The 21,059-nt window shown below is 43.1% G+C and overlaps 1 protein-coding gene across 1 annotated transcript; it reads right to left on the reverse strand.

Moving 5' to 3' along the window:
* Positions 1-738: 738 nt before the first annotated feature.
* LOC139706134 (butyrophilin subfamily 3 member A2-like) lies at positions 739-13,431 on the reverse strand. Its single transcript, XM_071613831.1, is given in 10 exon segments — positions 739-956; positions 1,458-1,655; positions 6,626-6,652; positions 7,803-7,829; positions 7,922-7,942; positions 8,210-8,413; positions 8,521-8,652; positions 8,655-8,798; positions 11,584-11,931; positions 13,281-13,431. Coding segments are annotated over 10 exon segments (1,470 nt in total).
* Between the last annotated feature and the right edge of the window lie 7,628 nt (positions 13,432-21,059).

Raw genomic sequence — 21,059 nt, forward strand, 5'->3', positions numbered from 1 at the left:
TCAGTTACCATGTATTGCCGCAGTCTGGCTGCAGCAAAATAACCGGGGGGGGGGGGGGGGGGGGGGGGGACGAATAACTTGTGTACGTTGATACAGCAGGAGTAGGAGCCATTTATTGCAGGACAGGAGCAGTATTTATACATTCCACACAGCTTATCTAATTAGCATAAACTAGATACATCAGTCAACCAATAAGGAATCTCCACACTTAATGGCTCGCTTTTGTTACTTCTCAAACCACTCCCTCTGGCATTTTGTCAGGCACCATCCAGACTTATTTACGAACTCTAACTTTCCCCTGGCTAAATGCCAGGTGTTATTTTGACTTGTTTACAGACTCTAACAATGTATGTATACTCAAGCAGTACCTAAGCAGATTACAGGTAGCCACCAATGCAATGTCTGCTAACTGTCCTTGCAGAAACCAATTGAGGACTGGGTCATGGAGCAAGGACAAGGACTGCAACACATGGTCTCACACCCAGGGCTGTTCCTACAGGATAAGCGGACCGTCACTCATATACCTCATGTGAGGGGAGTGGCCTGCCACTCAGATGCCATTAACATATGCCAGTATGCAGTACTCCATGTACTTTTCCCCACACAGGAGGACAAGCTCACTGAGCTTTCCAAGTCTCATCTCAGGAGATTTTGCCACAGGGATTCTGTAGCCCCAGGAACAGACACAGTGAGGGATCATGGACACCAAGTGACTCTATGCAGAAAAAAATTGGAGTGTTAGGGAATTAATAGAGATTCAGCCTCTGGGGAAGCATCATAAACACCACAGCCTGAGCAGAACACCTCCCTTGGGGTGCTCAGGGTCTCCTCCAAAAGAGGAGAATTGTTAAGGAGTACAGGGAGCACTTCAGAGCCACTTCCTATGGAGCAGATGGTCATGGACACATCTCCATACACAAACATGAAGTATGGAAAGAGAGTTCCAGATAAGGAAACTGGAAGGAAAGAGAAAATGTGGGACCCATTAATCATGTTATAGAAGGAGACATCCCCTTCACTGTAGTCCAGGAAAACACCCACCCTGCAGGGATACTGCCTAGGAGATAACCAAGTCACATGATCAGTCCAGGAAAAATATATATTGTTAAACTTCCCCATGACCCAAAACCCCCTATCTGGTAATTCCATGTATGGGCTTGTTCTTTTTGAATCTTTCCTATGGACTCCTAGAGTCCACCTGCTATGGGATTTATTCTTTATCTCCACTTCCCAGTAACATCTTCCTGATGTGATGCCCTCAAGACCCAACACACTGCATTTTGCATTAAGGTCCCCAAATTGGTCCTTCCAGGTCAGACACTTATTTTCATGAGAGACTCACAGCTTGCATTGAACAGAGTCTGGATCCAGAGTGACAGAACCTGTTAAGAGAGTTATCAATCATGCGAGGTCCTCCCCTGCCCCAAGACAAAGCACACAGCCACCCACCATCTCACAGCCACAGAGCTGCCTGAGCTGAGGAGGGGATAATCCTCCTGAGATAAGAGTCTTGTAATTAAAAGCCATGTCTTCAACCAGGAGAAGGAACCAGAAGGCTGATTTTAGGGGTAGACTTGTGACAGGATCCTGAAGAATCAGTATCAGTTTTGTGACCATCACTTCTGCCACAGCAACATCATTGGTGATGCCAGCATCTGAATTATCACAGAGAAGTTAAAGAGAAGCCAGAGGCCATGAGAACAACAGGAGGAACATCTAGAACACACAGTCACTCACAGGCTTTGAACCATTCCTTCCACCAATCTACGAGAGAACACAGACCTCATATCAGGGATTTGCAGAGTCTGTAATCATCAGGGTCAGCACCGAGTCTTCTGAAACACAGAAATATGGGAGGAAGAAGGGAAAAGCTGTGTGAAAACATTCAGCTGCTGTATTTATTTCTTACACACACACACACACACACACACCTCATATATCCTCCTGTAGACTTCCCATGAAGACTAAGCCAAAAAGCTTACCACCCCAGAATCAAAATGCTGAATATCAATCTGAAAGTTCACTGTTCAGATTTAGCTACCAAATAATGCTTTCTCAAGACACAGAAACATAACCATCCTGAAAACTGGGTTATTTGAGATATAATTGAGGTTATCAAAATTTCCAAGACCTCCTTTTACTATAAAGAACTGACTGTGCTGAACTTATAAGGTTAACTCTAAGCCATGAGTGGAGAATTACATTGAGCTTAGCTGAACTTGGAGGATGACTAAAAATCGTGAGTGCAGGGAATTCAGAGAAATTTTTCCCAGTTAGGTGGCAATGGAGAGGATTTTAGCATGGGAGAGAAAAAAGTTCAAAGCTGAAAAAAAATACATGCAGAGAGAGGTCAACACTAGTGACTTTTCTTCCAATTTTCACACAACAATTGGAGAAAAAGCATCCTTACAGACATGGGAGAACCACAAAATATGAGACCTAACATCTGCCTCACACAAGAATTCCCAAAAGAGATTGAAAACTTCCAGCTATGATAGAATCCATATCCTAAACTCCAGAAAATGCAAATATGTTAAACACATGACCAGGTAACTTTACCAATGTGATTAAGATTCAGATTCTTGAACAGGGGAAATTACTCTGGAATCTCTGGGTCAGTCCAAACTAATCACATGAACCCTTGAAAATAGAGATTATTCTTGGCTGTGGTCAGAGAAGCAGACAGAATCACAGAAACAAGGTCAAAAACATGCTGTTCTGCTGGCTTTCAAGATGGAGGAACAGGCCCCTAAACAAAGGAATAGAGATAGCCTCTAGAAACTGCACAAGACAACAACCTCCAGAAAGGAACACAGCCTTGTCCACATGTTCTTGGATTTCTGACCTACAAACAAGTAAGATAATATATTTCTGTTGGCATCAAATAATAAGTTTGTAGTAATTTGATGCAGAAAGAAAACTAATATGCCCACATAGGTGACACACCCATGTGGAACAAAGCACTGGCAGAGAAATGTGCTTCAAGAAAGCATGAAACTCCCTGTCTCCTGCACACAGGAAGCTGAGGACCCAGAAAAATCTCGCATGCTATGCTAGATGGTGAGAGTCAGGTGCCCAGTGAGCCATTGAACCAGTGAAAGTCTGAAGTTCAGTAGAAAAAGCCCACTGGCAACCTGGAATAAGTGACCCTGAAGTGGCACCCCCTTTCTCCACAGAGAAGCCCTCTTCACCATGGCTGATTTTAAGACTGTCAGCAAAAGAGTCCATTGTAGATAAACTTCCTATTTTCATGTCACCCTGTTTACTTGGCCACTGGCCAAGAAGATACCAGCACTCCAGGTGCTGGACACCCCCTTACTAGTTTTCACAAATTTATCCAGTATAGCACTTTGAAGTAATGTGCAAACAAGGCCTCTGGCCTTGAGCTGGACTTCACAGAGATGTGTAATTTTTAAGATAAGTTACAAATGGGCCCATGGTAACAGCTGGCAGAGGGAGGAAAGAAAGGGGAGATGAAGCTCTCCCTTTCTCAGGTGTTGTCCTTGAAGAGTTAACTTGCCCAGAACAGTGAAAGAAAAAACTGCTTTTATGTGAACTTCTGCAAACTGTGAACTTCTGAGCCCCTCCCCTTACACATTGGGTATAAAACTCCGAAACTCCCTGAACTCGGGGTTCAGGGGATTGATTGATTACAGCACAGGCTGTACCCTCTGAAACTGGCTGCAGCCAAATAAAACTGTTTCCTGCTGTCTTTGATGCCTTGCCTCATTTGTCCCTACAACAACTCAGAAACTGGACTTTACCTCAGGGTCACGGGAAGGGGGAACAAGCAATGAGATGGGACCTGTTCTTTCTCAGGAGACACCAAACCAAGGGTGTTATGAACCAGTTCAGATTAGCCTCCTGATGGTGAGGACCTCAAATGACCAAGAGAAAACACACGGTCCCTCTTCCCCCACCATCCCAAGGCCACAAAAGTCTCCTCCAACCTCATTAACCAAAGCAAAATCTACATATGTTATACACTCCAAAATGTCTTCAACTGGAAAGCTTTTGCCTCCAACAGGGAAGAGCCTCAGGAACAAGATTAGTATAATTAAAATACTAACTAGGCCTGAGTTGTAGCTCAGTTGCATAGCACTTGCCTAGCATGTGTGAGACACTGGGTTCAATTATCAGTACCACATATAAATGAATAAAATAAAAGTCCATTGGCAACTAAATAAGAAATTTTAAAATACTAACTAAACAACATTTTTTCTTTCTTAATGATTTTTGTTTAAATTTGTGTTCCAAATTTCCACTAATACAGGTTTAATCAGATATATTGGTATTTCCACTTTTGTTGAGTTGCTTGATAGAAACTAGATCATATAAAATGGCTGAGCAGACCCAAATAACCCTTGGAGAAAAGTGAAAATTGCACATATTTCACTAAAACGTTAGTTGGTATAAAATTATAATGTTCTATATTATAACCCAGAGAAGTTATCAAAGAAGAAAGGGAGGATAAGGAAGCAGAGGGAAGATAAAAGGTGAAGAAGAGAAAGAAAAAAAAAAAACCTTTTGAGACTTTCCAGTGTGTCAAGTACTATGCTATGCACCTTAATACACTCTTCACATAATTCCCACAAAAATATTAATTTTTAACTCATTGTTACAATTTCATGAGCGAGGTAAGATCAGACATTTGTCTACCTCACACTATGAACTTTTCAATATGATAGTGTAGATTCTAGTATAGTAATGGTGTTTGTCTTTACAAAATAAAAAAAAATGCAAGTTATATGTGAAAACATATAGACATTAATTCATCAGAGAATAGGGAAATGGTAAAAAAGACTAATTGATCCTTCTTTTTTAATAAACATGTTCCCTAGAAAATTGTTAAGTTTCTCAAAGGTGTTCCTCATACATCTGATCCCAAAGCCTACTTGACTCAACTATGGCTCAACTCATGCCATGGCTCACCCTTCTCTGTCTTTCACAGCCTATATCCCTGATGTGAAAAAGAAGCATCCAGAGGAGGGAAAGGGCATATTATATAAATTCAGATGATACAGGTCCTAAACTCACCCCCAGAGTCCTCTGGATATTCTTTCATTGCATTGGAAACTGCCTTAGCATATGCCTGTCCTAACTGCTACTAGAAGGTTCAGGTGGTGTCTTTATCAGAGGCAAACTCAATGAGATGATTACTTAGATGTGGCTTAATGGAATTCACAAACCACACACACACACACACACACACACACACCAAGTTTTTACTAAAATCTCTAGAAGATGTATTAAGGAGTTGGTTACATTTCATACACACCAAAAACCTGCAAATTCTCTTCATAATTCAAATTACTTTGGATGTTTTACAGCTCTCACAGCTTCAGGACACCCCAAATTCTGTGTGAATCTTAGGCACTGTACTTTCCTTCTCATCTCCTCTCTCCTCCCACCTCATTCTTTCTTCTATGCTTTGTTCCACACCCTTTCTCAGGTAAACAATTTTAAATTCTACAGGATCCTCCTTTTATGATCTTAACACATTTTTTAAAAATCAAACACCAAGCCCAAAAGAAAAAGAAAAATTCTCTTAACAGCAGAGAAATTTGTTGTGAACATTATAACTTGCATTTTGTTCCTGTAACACAAACACAAATCAGAGTGATACATATTTTTTTCAAATGGTTCCCAGACCCCCTAAGCATCCTGGACCCCAAATTCAGAACACTGGAAATTCATTTTTCAGCAACCAAGGTGCTTAGAAGAAATCCAGCAAGGACAGTGAGTTAGAGTATGAGGGGGCTGAGAGAAGACCAATATCCAGAGGACCAGGAAGAAATAAGAAAACCAAACATGGATGCAAAGGGTAGGAATGTTGGGTAAAGAGAATACAGAACCAAGGCCCCACATTAGGAAGATGTAAGTCCTAAGGTGTCAAATATGATTTTTGAAATTTTATGGAGATCACCAATTCCCATCCACAGTTCCAACCCTGCTCCATCCAGGCTCTCCTCACAACTGAACTCTCCAGTGTCACTGCACCAACAACAAATACCAATTGAACACAATCTTTTCAGGGGTACACCTAACCCTAACCTGCAGGAGAAGATGGACCTAGAACAGGTTCACTCACAGAACCACATATAAAAAAAATAGAATAAAAATTTTAAAAGACATTTTGGAAATGACCAAAAATGAAGAATGATTTAGGGCTGAGGCCATGGCTTAGAAGTAGAGCACTCCCCTAGCATGAGGCACTGGGTTCAATCCTCAGCATTACATAAAAACAAAATAAAGGTATTGTGGCCACCTACAACTAAAAAAAAATGTTTACAAAAAATGAAGAATGGTTCTGTGATCTAATCGCAAGGAGAAGACCATGTGGAGTTCCAATGCAAGTTACAATCATTTTTCTCTCCATTTGGGAGAATTTTGCTTTCCTGTTGTGCGTGGCTTTTTGTTATTTTGGGCAGGGGACAGATTAACGGAGGATTATGAAAGAAAAAACCCAAGAGAAGTTAAAAGTGTTTACTGGAAGGGGTGGGAAACAAATTAGAGACAGCAGAGCAAGAAAACCTATCCCATCCTGGGGAGGAGGCCACTGATACAGAAGGGCAGAGGAAGATCCTGGAGGAGGGAAGGCCAAGGAAACATCAGAGTCACTTACCTGCATACAGGGAGGCCTTCCTCCAGGCTGAAAGGGAACACAAGGTAGTGAGACCACAGCTAAAACAAGCCTGCTCATCATGAATGTACCTGCCCTGGCCTCCCCTCCATTCTAAAGATGAGACTACCCACAAGTTGAGAGAGCCAGAAAGAAATATGACCTCTTGCAGTATGCAGAGTCCGCAGAGTGTTGTGGGAAATTCCCTGGACCAGAGATCAAGATGGCTGCTTCTACCACTATCCCACTGCTTCCTCTCTGTCAGAAAACCATCTATCTCAAAACTCATAAAAATCATTATCTATTTTTATTCATTTTTGCTACTAATGAAAAAAAATCATAGCATATGTAAATATATTTTACAGAATAAAATATAAGTCATTCCACAATTATCAGAAGACACTATTAATATCCAAGCTTTTTTGGGGAAAAATTTATATTGAAAGGGGTGGGGACATAGCCCATGGTAGAATGCTTGACTAGCATGCAGTGGCTATAGATTCATACCACAGCACCACAAGATGAAAAAATAAAATTAAAAAAGACATTTGGGAAATTACCAAAAGTGAAGAATGATTTAAAGACAGGAATGTGAGGTGAGTTCTGGGGTAAAAATAGCCAACTTTTCACAGATGAAATATTTCCAGAGAATAAGAACACTATTTTAGGAAGTAATTGGAATACTTAATCATATTTCCAACTGAGGTGAGCAGCCCACTTGGATTAGCACCTTCTGGAGCTAGAGAAAATATAATCACTGGATGGCGATTTGTTGGGAGATGAACAGAAGGCCACACTCCTAAACTTAATGATTCCATTTACTTATTTAGATCATTTATTCAAATCTTAGTTTCTGCCTTTAAACTTTTACGTGAAGACCAATACTGAGATCCATTGAAGGTTAAAAAAAAAAAATATAATGGGCAAGCCAGGGTTGAAATAAGATGTGGAATACATGACAGACCAGGGGTCACCCTCACACCCAGGTGTCTAAGCTCTAGGTGGAAAACACCAGGCAGATCCAGGGAACCCCAGGTAGCAGGGTTCTGGCTTCCAATGCCTTCCAATCAGCTTCCCAGGGGTGGGAACCCACATGTCTGTGTCTAGACAGAAACAAGAAGAGGAGACCCCAGGTCACAGGTATGATGAGGAAAAAAGAAATTCCTTTAGAGTCACTTACCAGACAGATAAGCAGCTTTCCTCTGATCTGAAAAACAACACAAGAAATAGGGGAGCTAGGAACAACAACATGTGCTACAAAGGAAACATAAAAAAATCAGGAAGGAAAGCAGAACTTACTGAGATCTTCCTGGAGTTCATCTGAAAGAAAATGAAAAACAGTATAAAACCCCCTCCCCAGAAAAGGAAAGACTGTGTGACTGGAAAACCCCAGAATAAAAACTTTGATACTAGAATTTCTATCTACACACCCACCCAACCCCAACTGACTCTAGCTCTCCTCTCTGATCTCCTCAGTCATTTCCCCTGGTCCCAGTACCCTGGATCTCCCTAGAGAGCTGGACCTCTCTGGCCCCTATAAGCTGTCCCACACACCACCAGGTCTGCACTTGCCCTGTGTGGTCTTACCAATGGCCTTCAGCATCTCTTCCTTTGCCTGCTGTTCCTCCTCCTTAAGCTGCCACAGATGATCCTTTTCCTGACTCACCTGCATCCTTTTGGAATGTTCTTTGGTGACACAGTAGCAAGCCCCCAAGAGTAGGAGCCCCAGCATGGTCAGGATCACAGCAAATGCTGGCTTCCAGGGTGAAGCCTGAGGGAAGAAGGGCTCTGTGGCCCAGGCAGACAGCAGGTCAGGGGCACACCCAGGAGAGCCAGCACACTCAGAGAGGCCAGCCCCTCCCCACAGCTCTGCTGGGAGTGGAAGCAGCACTGCCCTGGGATGTAAACAGCCATGGCCTTCTCCTGGCCCAGGACAGGGTTGAGGACAGAGCAGGTCACATTCCCCACAGAACTGTCTCTCACCACCAGAGTGGCCTCCACACTAAATAGCTCCTTAGTGTCTTGGTGTGGGCCTCAGAAAGGGCTGGGAACTTGTGTCCACTGAGGTCTCTCCACTGCACCTGGGGCTTTTGGACCCATCCTGAGGCTTTGCACACCACGCGGACTCCATCCTCTTCTGGCCCTTCTATGTGCACTTGAGGATCAGATGCCATACCTGTGGGAAGGAACCAGTGGAGCAACAGGAGGCCGCCTTAGGCCCTGAGATCCCAGAGTTGCCTACATATTATACAACATCGGGGAGAAGCTTTCATGTTGAATTCTGGGAGTTCTAGGGGAAAGATCCCCTACCAGAGGGGATAAAAGGAAGGAGCACAGGGACCCACACAGGGCAGTGGGCTCTTATCCCCAACTGCGAGGCCCAGAGCAAACAGGAATAATTTGGTCCCACACTCCCTCCTTGAATCTCAGTCTTCTCACCTCACACACTCGCCTAGGACATCTGCCTCTCTGTGTATATCATGTACAAAGTTGTATTGAGTGACCACCTTGTCTCCTGAATTCTTTTCCCCTATACTTATGTTCCCATGAGTTATCTTTACCAGGTTTCCTCACATACACTTCAAACTCAAAGCTCCACAATTGAATTCACAAATTTGCACCGATTGTGATAAAAATGATTATTAAAATATCCCAAATATTTCATCCTTCTTTATAGACAGTTCTCCCACTTCCACAGACTTTTTACTGCCTTTGCCTTATGCCTCTGGGCCCAGTCATAGGATTTGACTTCACCAAGGAAAAATCACCTATTGTGACTTATGCAGAAGTTTCAAAAGCACTTGCACCTTGATTTTATCTTCTGCCATTTCCACAGGAAAACAATCCTGGGCTACCCAGTGGAGGATGAACTCATGTAACATTGCTTGGTCAAACAGCTACAGCTGCCCTAGGTCAGCCACATGACCACCTGAAAAATGAACACACTCAAATAAGGTGCATGTGGTGAACTTTTCAGCTGACTGTGAGAACAAACAAAAATTAAAAGTAAAGATTAATTCTCCCTGTTGAATAAAAAAGATACTCTTCCTTTTTCTTATACCATTTTTTTAAGGAAACTACAATTATAAATAGGTACTTTCTCCACTTTTGAAATGTTTATACAGGATTTTGAAAACTGGTTAGTTTTGATGCCAGTTTTTTGGCTTAGGAATGCCTTTCTCAAAGACTTGGGAACCATTTCTAGGAAATGTAAGTATCGAGGAAGATTGCAAGCCTTTGTCCCCTTTTCTGGTGGAAAGGTAGGAGCCTACATTATGTGGGCATATTGTTCCAAGTTGTAAAACTACCTGCTGTCATAAAACTGGAGAAGTTTATTTTTCATCTAGATAAAGCCTAAGACACAGCTCATTACCCAAATACCAGGTAAATTTAGAATAAGTTACATGGAATAAATACTGCTTTGAGCCCTCTTAGATGAGGATTATTTGTTGTTTATCTTCAAAACAGGTATACAAGAAATTTTATATGCTTGGCTATAAAAAAAACTGAGAGTCATATCTGTGTAATCCCTTTTCAAATCAACCATGATATGTATCATATTCTAGTTTGATGTTTATTCAGTAATAAATGTATTTTATCCTAGCATATATGATTTTATTTTAATTATATTTCTGAAACATGACTAATAATGTATGAATAAACCCAGGTGATATTAGGCAAGTTCAACCCCAATTAGTCGAACTCACTCAGTGCCTGAAATAAATACATTTTTATTGCGGGATGCACCTGAGATTGTGGCTGTTACACAGCATTATCAGAGCAGTAGAATTGAGACATATTTATCAATAGTCCTGCCATGAAACAACAAATAGTTCAAATAAAACCTTGGAAGTCTCTAAAGTCTTCTCTTCCCCCTCCAAACTTCATGCCCACAAATCTATTCAGTTGAATCTAGTTTCTAAACCTGTCTGACCCTTCTTCTCCCACCCCACTGCCATGCCTCAGGTCAGGCACTCATTCTCTCCACATCATAACTGCACTCCATGCCTCCTTCTTGCTCACCTCCCATCCATCCATTCACAGCTAACAACATGAGCTTTCCCAGCATGGCTCTGTTTAGGATTCCCCCTACTCTGCATCCAGAGTCCATAACACAGCACACAAAGTTTTTGCAGATCTGGTATCTGCCTTCCTCTCCAAAAGTTCTCTCCAAACTCTACCATCTGAGCCCCTCAGGGCTCAAGAACTCAAGTAGCCACAATCACCATGTTGGATGCCCTCTGTCTTTGCACTTTCCAGCCCGTCAATCTCCAGGGCTCTTGTGCCAGCCCAGGTGTTCACTCCCAATGAACTCATCCTGACACCTGAGAGTGGTGTTAATATAGGACCACCTCTTTATTCCAGTATTGCCAATTCTTACCATCCTCCCCTCACTCCTCCTACCAACCATGATGGCCTCATTATACCCAGAAAAATCAATTAAACTCCAAGTCAAATGTTCCATACCAGGTGCTCCCTCTTCATTAAACTCTGGTCCCCCAGATATCCACCTGACTAAATACCTACTTCCTTTGATCCTTGCTCAGACTGTCAATAAGGCTCTGCCTGAGCTCCTATGTAACACTGCAGCTTGTCCCAACTTCCCAGCCCACATCCTTTGCCCCTTTCTTAATTCTACTTAGTCTTTTGTCTTAAGTATTTATCACCTTATAACATTTTGTACTGAATTGTTTATTATAACTTTTGTTCCTTTGCTCTAGAAGGTGACCTCCTTACTGATGGGATCTCTGTTACACTGATATATCTCTGGTAGTTAGAACAATTCCCCACATATTTTAGATGCCCCATATACAGTGTTTGTATTAAATCAATGAATAAAAGATGAGTCACTTTTTTCTTCCATTTCACCTATAAAATGTGAGGCTAAATTGGATGATCTCTGATATTCCCACCAAACCCAGTACTCCCAAGGTCTCTAGAATAGAGGTCAAGTAACTAACCTGCCACCTTCACTTCAAAATCAGCCTCATCATTGAAGCTTCCATGTCTGAAGAAGCAGGTGTACATTCCATTGTCAGAAACCTGGACCTTGTGGATGTGCACGGAAGCCTAACCCTCAGTAAGGATGTCCCTCACCAGTGAGGTTCGCCCTCTGTACTCAGCCATATGCTTCTCAGTCTGTTCCCATTGGTTCCAATAGATGAACACTGCTTGTGAGAATGTGGTGTGGAACCACCCCAGTTCCATGTTCTCTGCATTCATGGCTGGGACTAGGGCATAGGGCAGTATGGCATCCTCGCCCGGTAATGCCACAATGGGGTGTCGAAGGCCAACAACCTGGAACTGCTCTGTGGACAGAGACATAGGGGGAGAAGGCTAAAGAGACACAGACCAAAAAAAAGAGAACATCACCATCAGGTGGGAAGGCCAGGAAAGCTGGGGCAGGGCCCACATGAGATGACCCCAGAGGTCTGATGAATTTGGAAGAGGTTTTTTGATCATAATGATTTGGCCAGAAATTATACAAAAGACACTCCCTCACTGGCCTCTGCTCCTAGTCCCAGTCTCTCCCATGAAGAAATCTCTAATTCAGTGGTTCTCAAGCTTTCATGATCCTGAACCACTAGGATGCCTTATAGAGCACACTCACTGGACCCCATTCCAGAGTGTTACATTCACTAGATCTGGGGTGGAACTATGAATGCACATATACAAGCAGTTCCAAGGATGGTCTGGGGAGCACTCTTTGGGAACCCCAGGTCTAACTTACCCTTTTTCAGGACAAACCTGAAAACAAAGGGCACACCGGTGGCTTAGGTCAGCACTCTTTGGTCATTCAACCAAACCTAGAAAATTCCCCTATTCCTATTCTAAATTTTTTCCTTCAGTCTATATTTTTCTCCTCCACTAAGGGAAGAGAGAAATAGATATACACTTTAAAACACAGAGTCAAATTCTACTTACTTCTGTGAAACTCCTGCTTTCGAGATTCACAGAAACTCCCATCACTGCATGTTTAAGAAGTAAGTTCACCTCACTCTCTACCTCCTTGGTGCTCTTGGTCTTCTGAGGCTACCCATTGTAGCCTCCACATGACTCCCTACTTCTCTCCAGACCTGACAAGGTGGACCACCCTTCCCAAGACCCCTCTGAACGCACCTGCTGCTTCTCTCCCCATGGGCTCTAGTCCAGCAACACTGGCCTCTGTGCTTCCTCACCCCTCAGCACACTGCCAGCTCTGCACAGGCTCCTCCCCCTGCAGGAACCCTCCTTCCAAATGGTCCTACAGCTCACTCCTCCTTCTCCAGGGTTATACTCCCATCTACAAACCACCTCACTGAACACTGCTGCCTGCCCACACCCTGACTCCCATGACTCTGACTGCCACTCCCTGCCCTGCTGCATTTCCCATCACAGTCATCTCCTCCAACACAATTAGGTCTCTCTGCCTAGGTGCATGTATTACTCACTGTCTCTTATTAGAAGGTAAACTGTATGACAGAATTTCTGTCTAATTATTTCATACAATAGCATCTAAAAATCAACATTTCATTAATATTTCAGGAAGAAAATGATTGAATGAATGCTTTCAGCACCAAAAAAGGGGTGGCAAGAAACAAGAGGGAAAATGTATTTTCAAAATGTTTTTCTATCTTGATTTTTAAAACCACACAGGAAGACAGATGGGGACACTCACCCGAGGACAGCTGGAAAAGGAGAAGCAGGGAAGTGAGACAGCAGAGCAAGGAGCGACTGCAGCGCCCTTCCATATCTTTAGAGCTGGGGAGATAGATGGGGATGAGGGCCAAGACCTGCAGGCAGGAGGCAGGTCCAGCCCAGAGCTCCATCACATCAGCATAGAGAGCAGGGCTCAGGGCTGGACAGCAGTCCCCTGCTGGAGCAAAGCATTTCCTACTGGCACATCATACCAACAGGATGCTGGGCCTCCCACAACCCTGACACTGACAAACAGCTGAGCCCAGAGTCCTTCCAGCTCTTCTGGGAAGACTGTGGGACCAGGAAAGCTTTAGAGTTACCTGGTAAGAAACTGTTTTTTCCTTTCCAATGCCAACCACAGGGCAGCTCTACTAGGCCCAGAACACCAGGCTCTTTCCCTCCCCTTACCTGGAGCTCTGTGGTGGAAGCTATTCCTCTATCTCTCTGTTATTCCACACCACTCATGATCCCCCAAAAAGGAGGGCCTAGATTCAGGGTCCCCATCAGGAAGAACATGCAGCTCCTGATTCCCCCTTGTTCTGCCCCCTAGTTATGCCCAGGTTTGGCCTGGGCAGTGTCAGAGATATTCACCTCATGAAGGAGGCTGTGGTCCCATCACAGGAGCCCAGAACCCTGTCCTGCCTTTTTAGATGGGGAGTTCACCTAAACCTGAATCTCAGCCCAGTCCCTTCCACTGTGGGCTCAGGACATGGTGCTTCATTTGGCAGGTGCCAAGCACTTCCCCACCAACAACTTTGTCCTTACATTCTTTTTCTTTGAGAAAGATTTCTGCCTGAGAGGTTAGGGACCCTTCCTGGAGACAGGGCATAGAGATAAAAGAGCCCTAGTCAGAGAAAAGACCCCAAATTACCTACTATTTGGAAGGAGCAGGGGAAGGCAATCTGTGCTATTGGGAAGGGCAAGTTCAGGGAGCCAACTTCTAGGCTGCCCTCCTGGCTCAGCCACTCTCAATGTGACCTTCTTGGTCTCAGTTGCCTTATCTATATGATGGGCATAGTCACAACATCTATCCCCAAGTTTACAACAAATATGATGTGAATTTATAGTCACTAAATGTAATTAGAACAGGATTGGTCCCAGAAAATGTTACAGAAATATCATTAAAACAAATGAATAAAGGAACAACCCTTATTAGGCTTCTCCTGGTTCTTCCTAGAACAAGACTTTCCACCGACTCACACCCACTGCCTCTCACACTACCTCATTCTCTGCTTCTTCCTGCCACCAGCTTCTCCCTGGTTTCCTCCTCTTGGGTCACAGGTGTCTTCAAAGCCAACTTACCTGCTTCTCTGTTATCTCACCCATGAAAGGCTGTGACTTCCTGGAGTGTCTCTAAACATAGCAGCTGGAGATAGGTCAAAGTTACAAGGGCCCCAGCAGGTCCCAAATCTACCCTCAGAATCTGCACCTTCCCCAACCTGCTCTCAGACACCAATCCATGCTTCTGAGCCCAATGCTGGAGGCCCAAATTTTTCATTCCCAAGAGGCAGTTGGTCCCCAGGAAACAGGGAAAAAGCAGAGCCACGCATAAGTTGCAGTGATCTCTGCAGAGTCTCTGACACTGGGGCCCCCACTAAGACCTGCCAGTCAGTGGAGCAACCCTCTCTGTCTCCTTCCACCATCTAAACTGAAAGCTTGCAAAAAGATCCTGGGCAGAGTGCGCCCTGCCCTCTGGACATCACTCCCTTTACCAGGAAGAAGGCAGCAGAGCAGAGCAGCAAGAAAGGATAGCCACAATTTTCCTGGAACACTGAAGAAAAACTGCACTTAGAGATGCAATGCCACCACCAATCCAAATGCCACCACAAATCCCTTTCCAAAAAGCAGACTCCTGGAGGCCTAGAGATGTCAGGAAAATCTTACAAAAAGAAGAAAACAAAATTATATTGAATCCCTACTAGTTATCAAGAACTGTGCTACATAAATTTTACTTATGACATTTCATTATCACAACTGCAGAGATAAAGCCATGAGCCCTGCCATCTGGTAATATCAGCCTAGTAACTTCATAGTTGAGGGAGAGGCTAGATGTGCCAGTTGTGGTGCCTCCCACCACCACAACTCCAGCCCAGCCCAGCCCCCTGCCCCAGGTAACTCAAGTGAGCAAGATCCCAAAAGGGACCTTGGACTCTCAGTTGCTGCAATTACAGGGCCAGAAAGCTTATCTCACCCTGCCCTGAGCATTCTCCCTCCTAAGGTTGCCCTTTCTCTTCCATTTGGGGAGGTAGAAAGAGCGACAAAGTGCAAGTCAGCTCTCCTTAAAAAACACTGGCAGAATCCTTGAACAGCACTGGCAGGGGAGGCCGAACATCAGCACTGTCCTCTCCAAGGTCATCAGAATCACCATTCAGCTGCCTTGACAAGAAACACTATTCACCAAACCACAAATAATTTTCTTGTATAAACGTAAATGATTCTAATACTAATGAGGTTAATATTGACTTTCTTTTATGACCAACATGTAATAAATTTCTCTCATCTTTTTCCTATATTAAGTGTTTTCTAAATAGCTTCAGATAAATACCTAAACCATAAAACAATGGTTAATGAAATGCATTGAAATTCTAAAAATTTGACAGTTGATATAAAGTACTTAACTCCCCCAAACCCCCAATTTTATTCATACTGTGGATTGAACACATTCTGAAATATCCAACCAGAAGTGGCTGAGAGACCTCCTTATGCCTCTCTCTCTCTTTTGGAGCCAGGGCCTGGCCCAACCATCCTTCCCCCAAATTTAGCTGCTGAGCCATCCTGGCTGGGGCACCTGCCCAAACACCCTCTGCATGAGTATCCACCCCTTCCTCATCTGAGATTCCAGGGACTTAAAGTATCCCTCCCACTCAAGCCCTGAGATAGAAAAGGGTAAGAGAGTGAGGCCAGATGGAAAAAATATATATGCATTTCTATAGAAAGTTGAGTGAAATGTATTAGACTAATGAAAAGCAAACAATAACTAAAAATTTAAAAGGAAATACAGCAGACTTAGAGAAAGCAGCCATAAAAAGGAAGGAGCAGGGCTGGGGGTGTGGCTCAGTGGTTTGAGCTCTTGCCCAGCACATGTGAGGGACTGGGTTTGATCCTCTGCACCACATAAAAATAAATAAAATAAAGGTATTGTGTCCATCTACAACTAAAAATTTTTTTTAAAAAAGGGAGGGTCGAGGAGCCTGGCATTGGTCTGACCTATCAGGAGATGAGACACCAGAATGCACACATTGGCCCAGAGTATCTGAAACATGTTCCCCAGTTACTGCAATGTCAGATCAGTTGCAGAGAGCCAGCACAGGCACTGACCATATTGGGACCCATCAGTGACCCAGGAAGAATTTACTGACCCTCCCAATAACCAGGTAGATCAGGCCCATGTATGGTCATGGGTGAAACAGGTGAGTCCTAGTGGAAGGGATTTCAGAACGGGGTCATGAAAAAATGCCTAGAGGTCTCAAAAGTTGACTTCTGCCCCTCAGAGATGTAGAGAGGGGCCTAGGCCAGGAGAGGCCATGTCCAGCCCCAAGAGGCACATTCTAAAAGTCCCTGGGATGCTGCACATCCTGTTCCTCTCCTGTCACAGAGACTCCTCCCCCCAGGCACAGCCAGGGCCTCTGCTCTCTAATAACCACCAAGAAATACTTAGGCACACCATTCACTGAGGGTCATTTTACCTGGAACATTTTATACTTCATTCCCATGATGATTTAGTAAAATACCATGCGGTGGTTTTCACTGTCCTCATTCTAGAGCTGAGGGATGGAGCCTTTACAATATGTGGAAGCTATCCAAGGTCATAGGGTCACGCGGACAAACACTGACAGGGGCAGGTCTGCCCCACAGCACAGTCTAAATCTAAAAGAGTTGGGGGCACCAGCACTTGGTGTGTTCCAGGGATCTGTAAGGCAAAAGAGGAAGCAAAGAGTATATTATAACTTTCATCATAAAAATTTTACTCTTACATCAATTTGTTTTTAGCTGAATAGTATGTGTACATATTTGTTAGCTGCGTGTTCAAAATACATGACTTAGGACAGGCATGTGGGGCTGGGGTTGTGGCTCAGTGGTAGAGCACTTTCCTAGCATGTGTGAGGCACCTGGCTCAATTCTCAGCACCACATAAAAATAAATAAAATAAAAGTTCATTGACAACTAAAAAATATTTTTAAAAAAGGAGGGCCTGTCTGCAAACATTTGGAAACTCCCTCCCAGAGAGGAAGGAACAACAACACCCAGCAAGAGGATGCTCCATGGATGCCAGATCACTCTTGGGCCTATGGAAAGGTCACACAGGCAGTCTTGCCGGGTTTCCTTGGCCTCTTCTGCCCCCTTGTGACTAGAATATTGCAGACAGAAAGGGCAGTTCCCAGAAGGAAGACAGAGAGGGTATGGAGGTGCAGACAAGAAATCTTAAAACTGTAGGGAGCTAGGGTTGTGACTCAGCAGTAGAGAGCTTACCTAGCATGTGTGAGGCACTGGCTTCTATCCTCAGCACTCTATAAAAAATATATGAATAAAATCAAGTTGTTTTTTTTAAAAAAAGGAATCTTAAAAATGTGGAAGGGAATCACATGGAGTCAGACCCCAAATTCCTTAACAAGACACCTTTAGCACAAGAGTTAAAATCAAGAATCAACAAATGGGATGAATTCAAACTAAAAAGTTTCTTCTCAGCAAGAGAAATAATATGGGAGGTGAATAGGGAGTCTACATCCTGGGAACAAATTTTTACCCCTCACACATCAGATAGAGCTCTAATCTCTAGATAATACAAAGAACTCAAAAAGATAAATAACAAAAAAAAAAAACAATCAACAAATGTGTCAAGGACCTGAACAGCCACTTCTCAGAAGAGGATATACAATCAATCAACAAATACAAGAAAAAAATATTCACCATCTTTAGCAATCAGAGAAATGCAAATTAAAACTACTCTAAGATACCATCTCACTCCAGTAATAATGGCAGACTTTATGAAGTCAAACAACAACAAGTGCTGGCGAGGATGCAGGGGAAAAGGTACATTCATACATTGCTGGTGATACTGCAAATTGGTGCAGCCAGTTTGGAAAGCAGTACGGAGATTCCTTGGAAATCTGGGAATAGAACCACCATTTGACACAGCTATTCCTCTTCTCGGACTATACCCAAAAGACCTAAAAAAAGCATACTACAGGGACACAGCCATATCAATGTTTATAGAAGCACAATTCACAATAGCTACACTGTGGAACCAACCTAGATGCCCTTCAATGGATAAATGGATAAAAAAATGTGGCATATATACACTATGGAATATTACTCAGGACTAAAAAATAGCAAGATCATGGCATTTTCAGGGAAATGGATGGCATTAGAGCAGATTATGCTAAGTGAAGTTAGCCAATCCAAAAAAAAATGTAAAATGTCTTCTCTGATATAAGGTGGGTGACTCAAAATGGGGTAGGGAGGAAGAGCATGAGAAGAAGATTACCTCTAGATAGGGAAAAGAGGTAGAAATGGCAATGGAGGGAGAAGTGGAATTGCATGGAAGATGGAAGGAGGCTCTCATCATTATACAGAATACAAGTATGACGAAGTGAGGAAAAAGAAAAAAAGAAGTGTGCCATATTAGATTAGGTAGAGAGAAGATGGGAGGGGAGAGGTGGGGAGGGGATGGGGGAAAAGGAAGGACAGCAGAAATAAATAGACTTTATTATTGCTGTATGTATATACGTGACTGCATGACCAATGTGATTATGCAACCTGTGCACTCAGAAAAATGGAAATTATGCCCCATCTGATTCAAATGTATTATATGTCAAGACCATTGTACTGTCATGTATAACTAATTAAAACAAATTTTTAAAATGTGGAAGGGATCAAAGGAAACCAGATATAAAATATCAGATACTGTATGTTTCCAAATATGTGATGTTAAAGAATAGACAGACGGAAGCTGTGGTAACAGAAGTCATATGAGGAGATCTCTGGCAGGCTGAGGAGGTAGTTAATACAGGAAGAGAGAGCAGGGAGCCTCCTGGGGTGAAGGAAGGATTCATATCTTCATCTGGGGTGCTTCCTCAGATATACACAAATGAAGATCAGTGCATTCATTCACTTTAACATTAAAAAGAAAAAGAAACAGCTGATCACAGTGGCACACACCTGAAATCCCAGAAGCTCGGGAGGCTGAGAAACAAGGATCCCAAGCTGGAGGCCAGATTCAGCAATTTAGTGAGGATCTAAGCAACTGAGCAAGAGTATCTCAAAATAAAAAATGAAAAGGACTGAGAATGTGCCTTGGTGATTAAGTACCCCTGGGTTCAATCCCTACTATATATATATATATATATATATATATATATATATATATAGAGAGAGAGAGAGAGAGAGAGAGAGAGAGAGAGAGTATTATGGAGGGGAAGAGAAAAAACTATTCACCTTACACAAAGGTTTTAGGCAGGTAAAACTTATGTATGGTAAAATAACCCTGGAAGATCCTTATAACACACATCAAGCATACATAAGGTTTTTCAGTTTACAGTTAATCTTCATTACTTGATTGATGTCCAAGTTTCCTCTAGAATATAAATTTCATGGTGGTGTGCATGTGTTCCCAAAGCCTGGGATTACTAAGCCTGTCTTATCATAGCTACTTAATAAATATTTTTTCATTGACTGTAACTGATCACATGATTGCCCTGATGCTTTGGGGTGACTCAGCTCATCATGGTGGGAGCACATGCAGCAACAAAACCTCTCATCTCATGGCCAAGAAGTGAGAGAAACAATGAGAAAAGAATCCTAAAATCTCCTCCAAGGGGATACCCACAATGACCTAATGACCTCCAGTTGGCCCTACCTCCTAAAGGCTCCACCACTTCTCACTGGCAACAAGCTGAGAGGGAAAACATTTAAATGTGGGGACGTTGGAGACCCAAATGATAGTAGCCTGGTACTACTTCATTGTTTACTGGTACTAAGACCAAAGAGATCCCACACTGTCGTCCCTCAGAAAAAAAAAGACAAACCACTTAATAGAGCAAGCAAAATCCCCACAATACATTTATTCAACAGTGAGTACAGTCAGATCATCCTTTGTAACACTTCCTGGTGTGGACCAGGGAAAAGTGCCAAAGCCCAGGTTAAAGGAACAATCTCCAGGGGTAATGAGAATAGGTGGACCAGGGACCCCGTTTTCTGCTGCCTTTGCTCCTTCAGAGGTAAGTTGATAAAGGAACAGGTGGGCTGTGTGCCCTTGGTCATGGTGTCAGCTCAGGGAAGCTTTGTAAAGTATCCTGCTGGTACTGGAGAGGATGATGGACATGGATAATAGTCTTGATCATGATAGGATTATTAGAGCATCCCTCCTACCCCACTGGAAAGACCATGTGGCTAGTCAACGTAGAACAGTAAAGGAAAGAAAGAAGAAAAGAATAAAGAACCCAGTGGAAGTGAAAGATTAATGAACTACCTCAGAACCAATGATGAGACATCTGGTCTGGGCTTCACCCAAGAGACTCTGATGTTTCTCCAGCGCTTTCTGTGGTGGAAGGACACATAAGGTGCCAAAGAAGGAAACAAAAGCCATTTGGGGAAAATGACTCTTGAGGAGAGAAACTAACTCTCTCAAACTTCCCTTGGCCATTCTGAGAGTCCCTCTCCTTCTGGTAAAGAACTCTGTTTCCCATCAGATGTCCCCCTCACTGAGGCAGAGAGAGTCATAAAGGTGAGTGGAAAAGGTGACAGACAACAAGCAAAGGTT

This window comes from Marmota flaviventris, chromosome 6 (assembly GCF_047511675.1).
Source record: "Marmota flaviventris isolate mMarFla1 chromosome 6, mMarFla1.hap1, whole genome shotgun sequence".
NCBI lineage: Eukaryota > Metazoa > Chordata > Mammalia > Rodentia > Sciuridae > Marmota > Marmota flaviventris.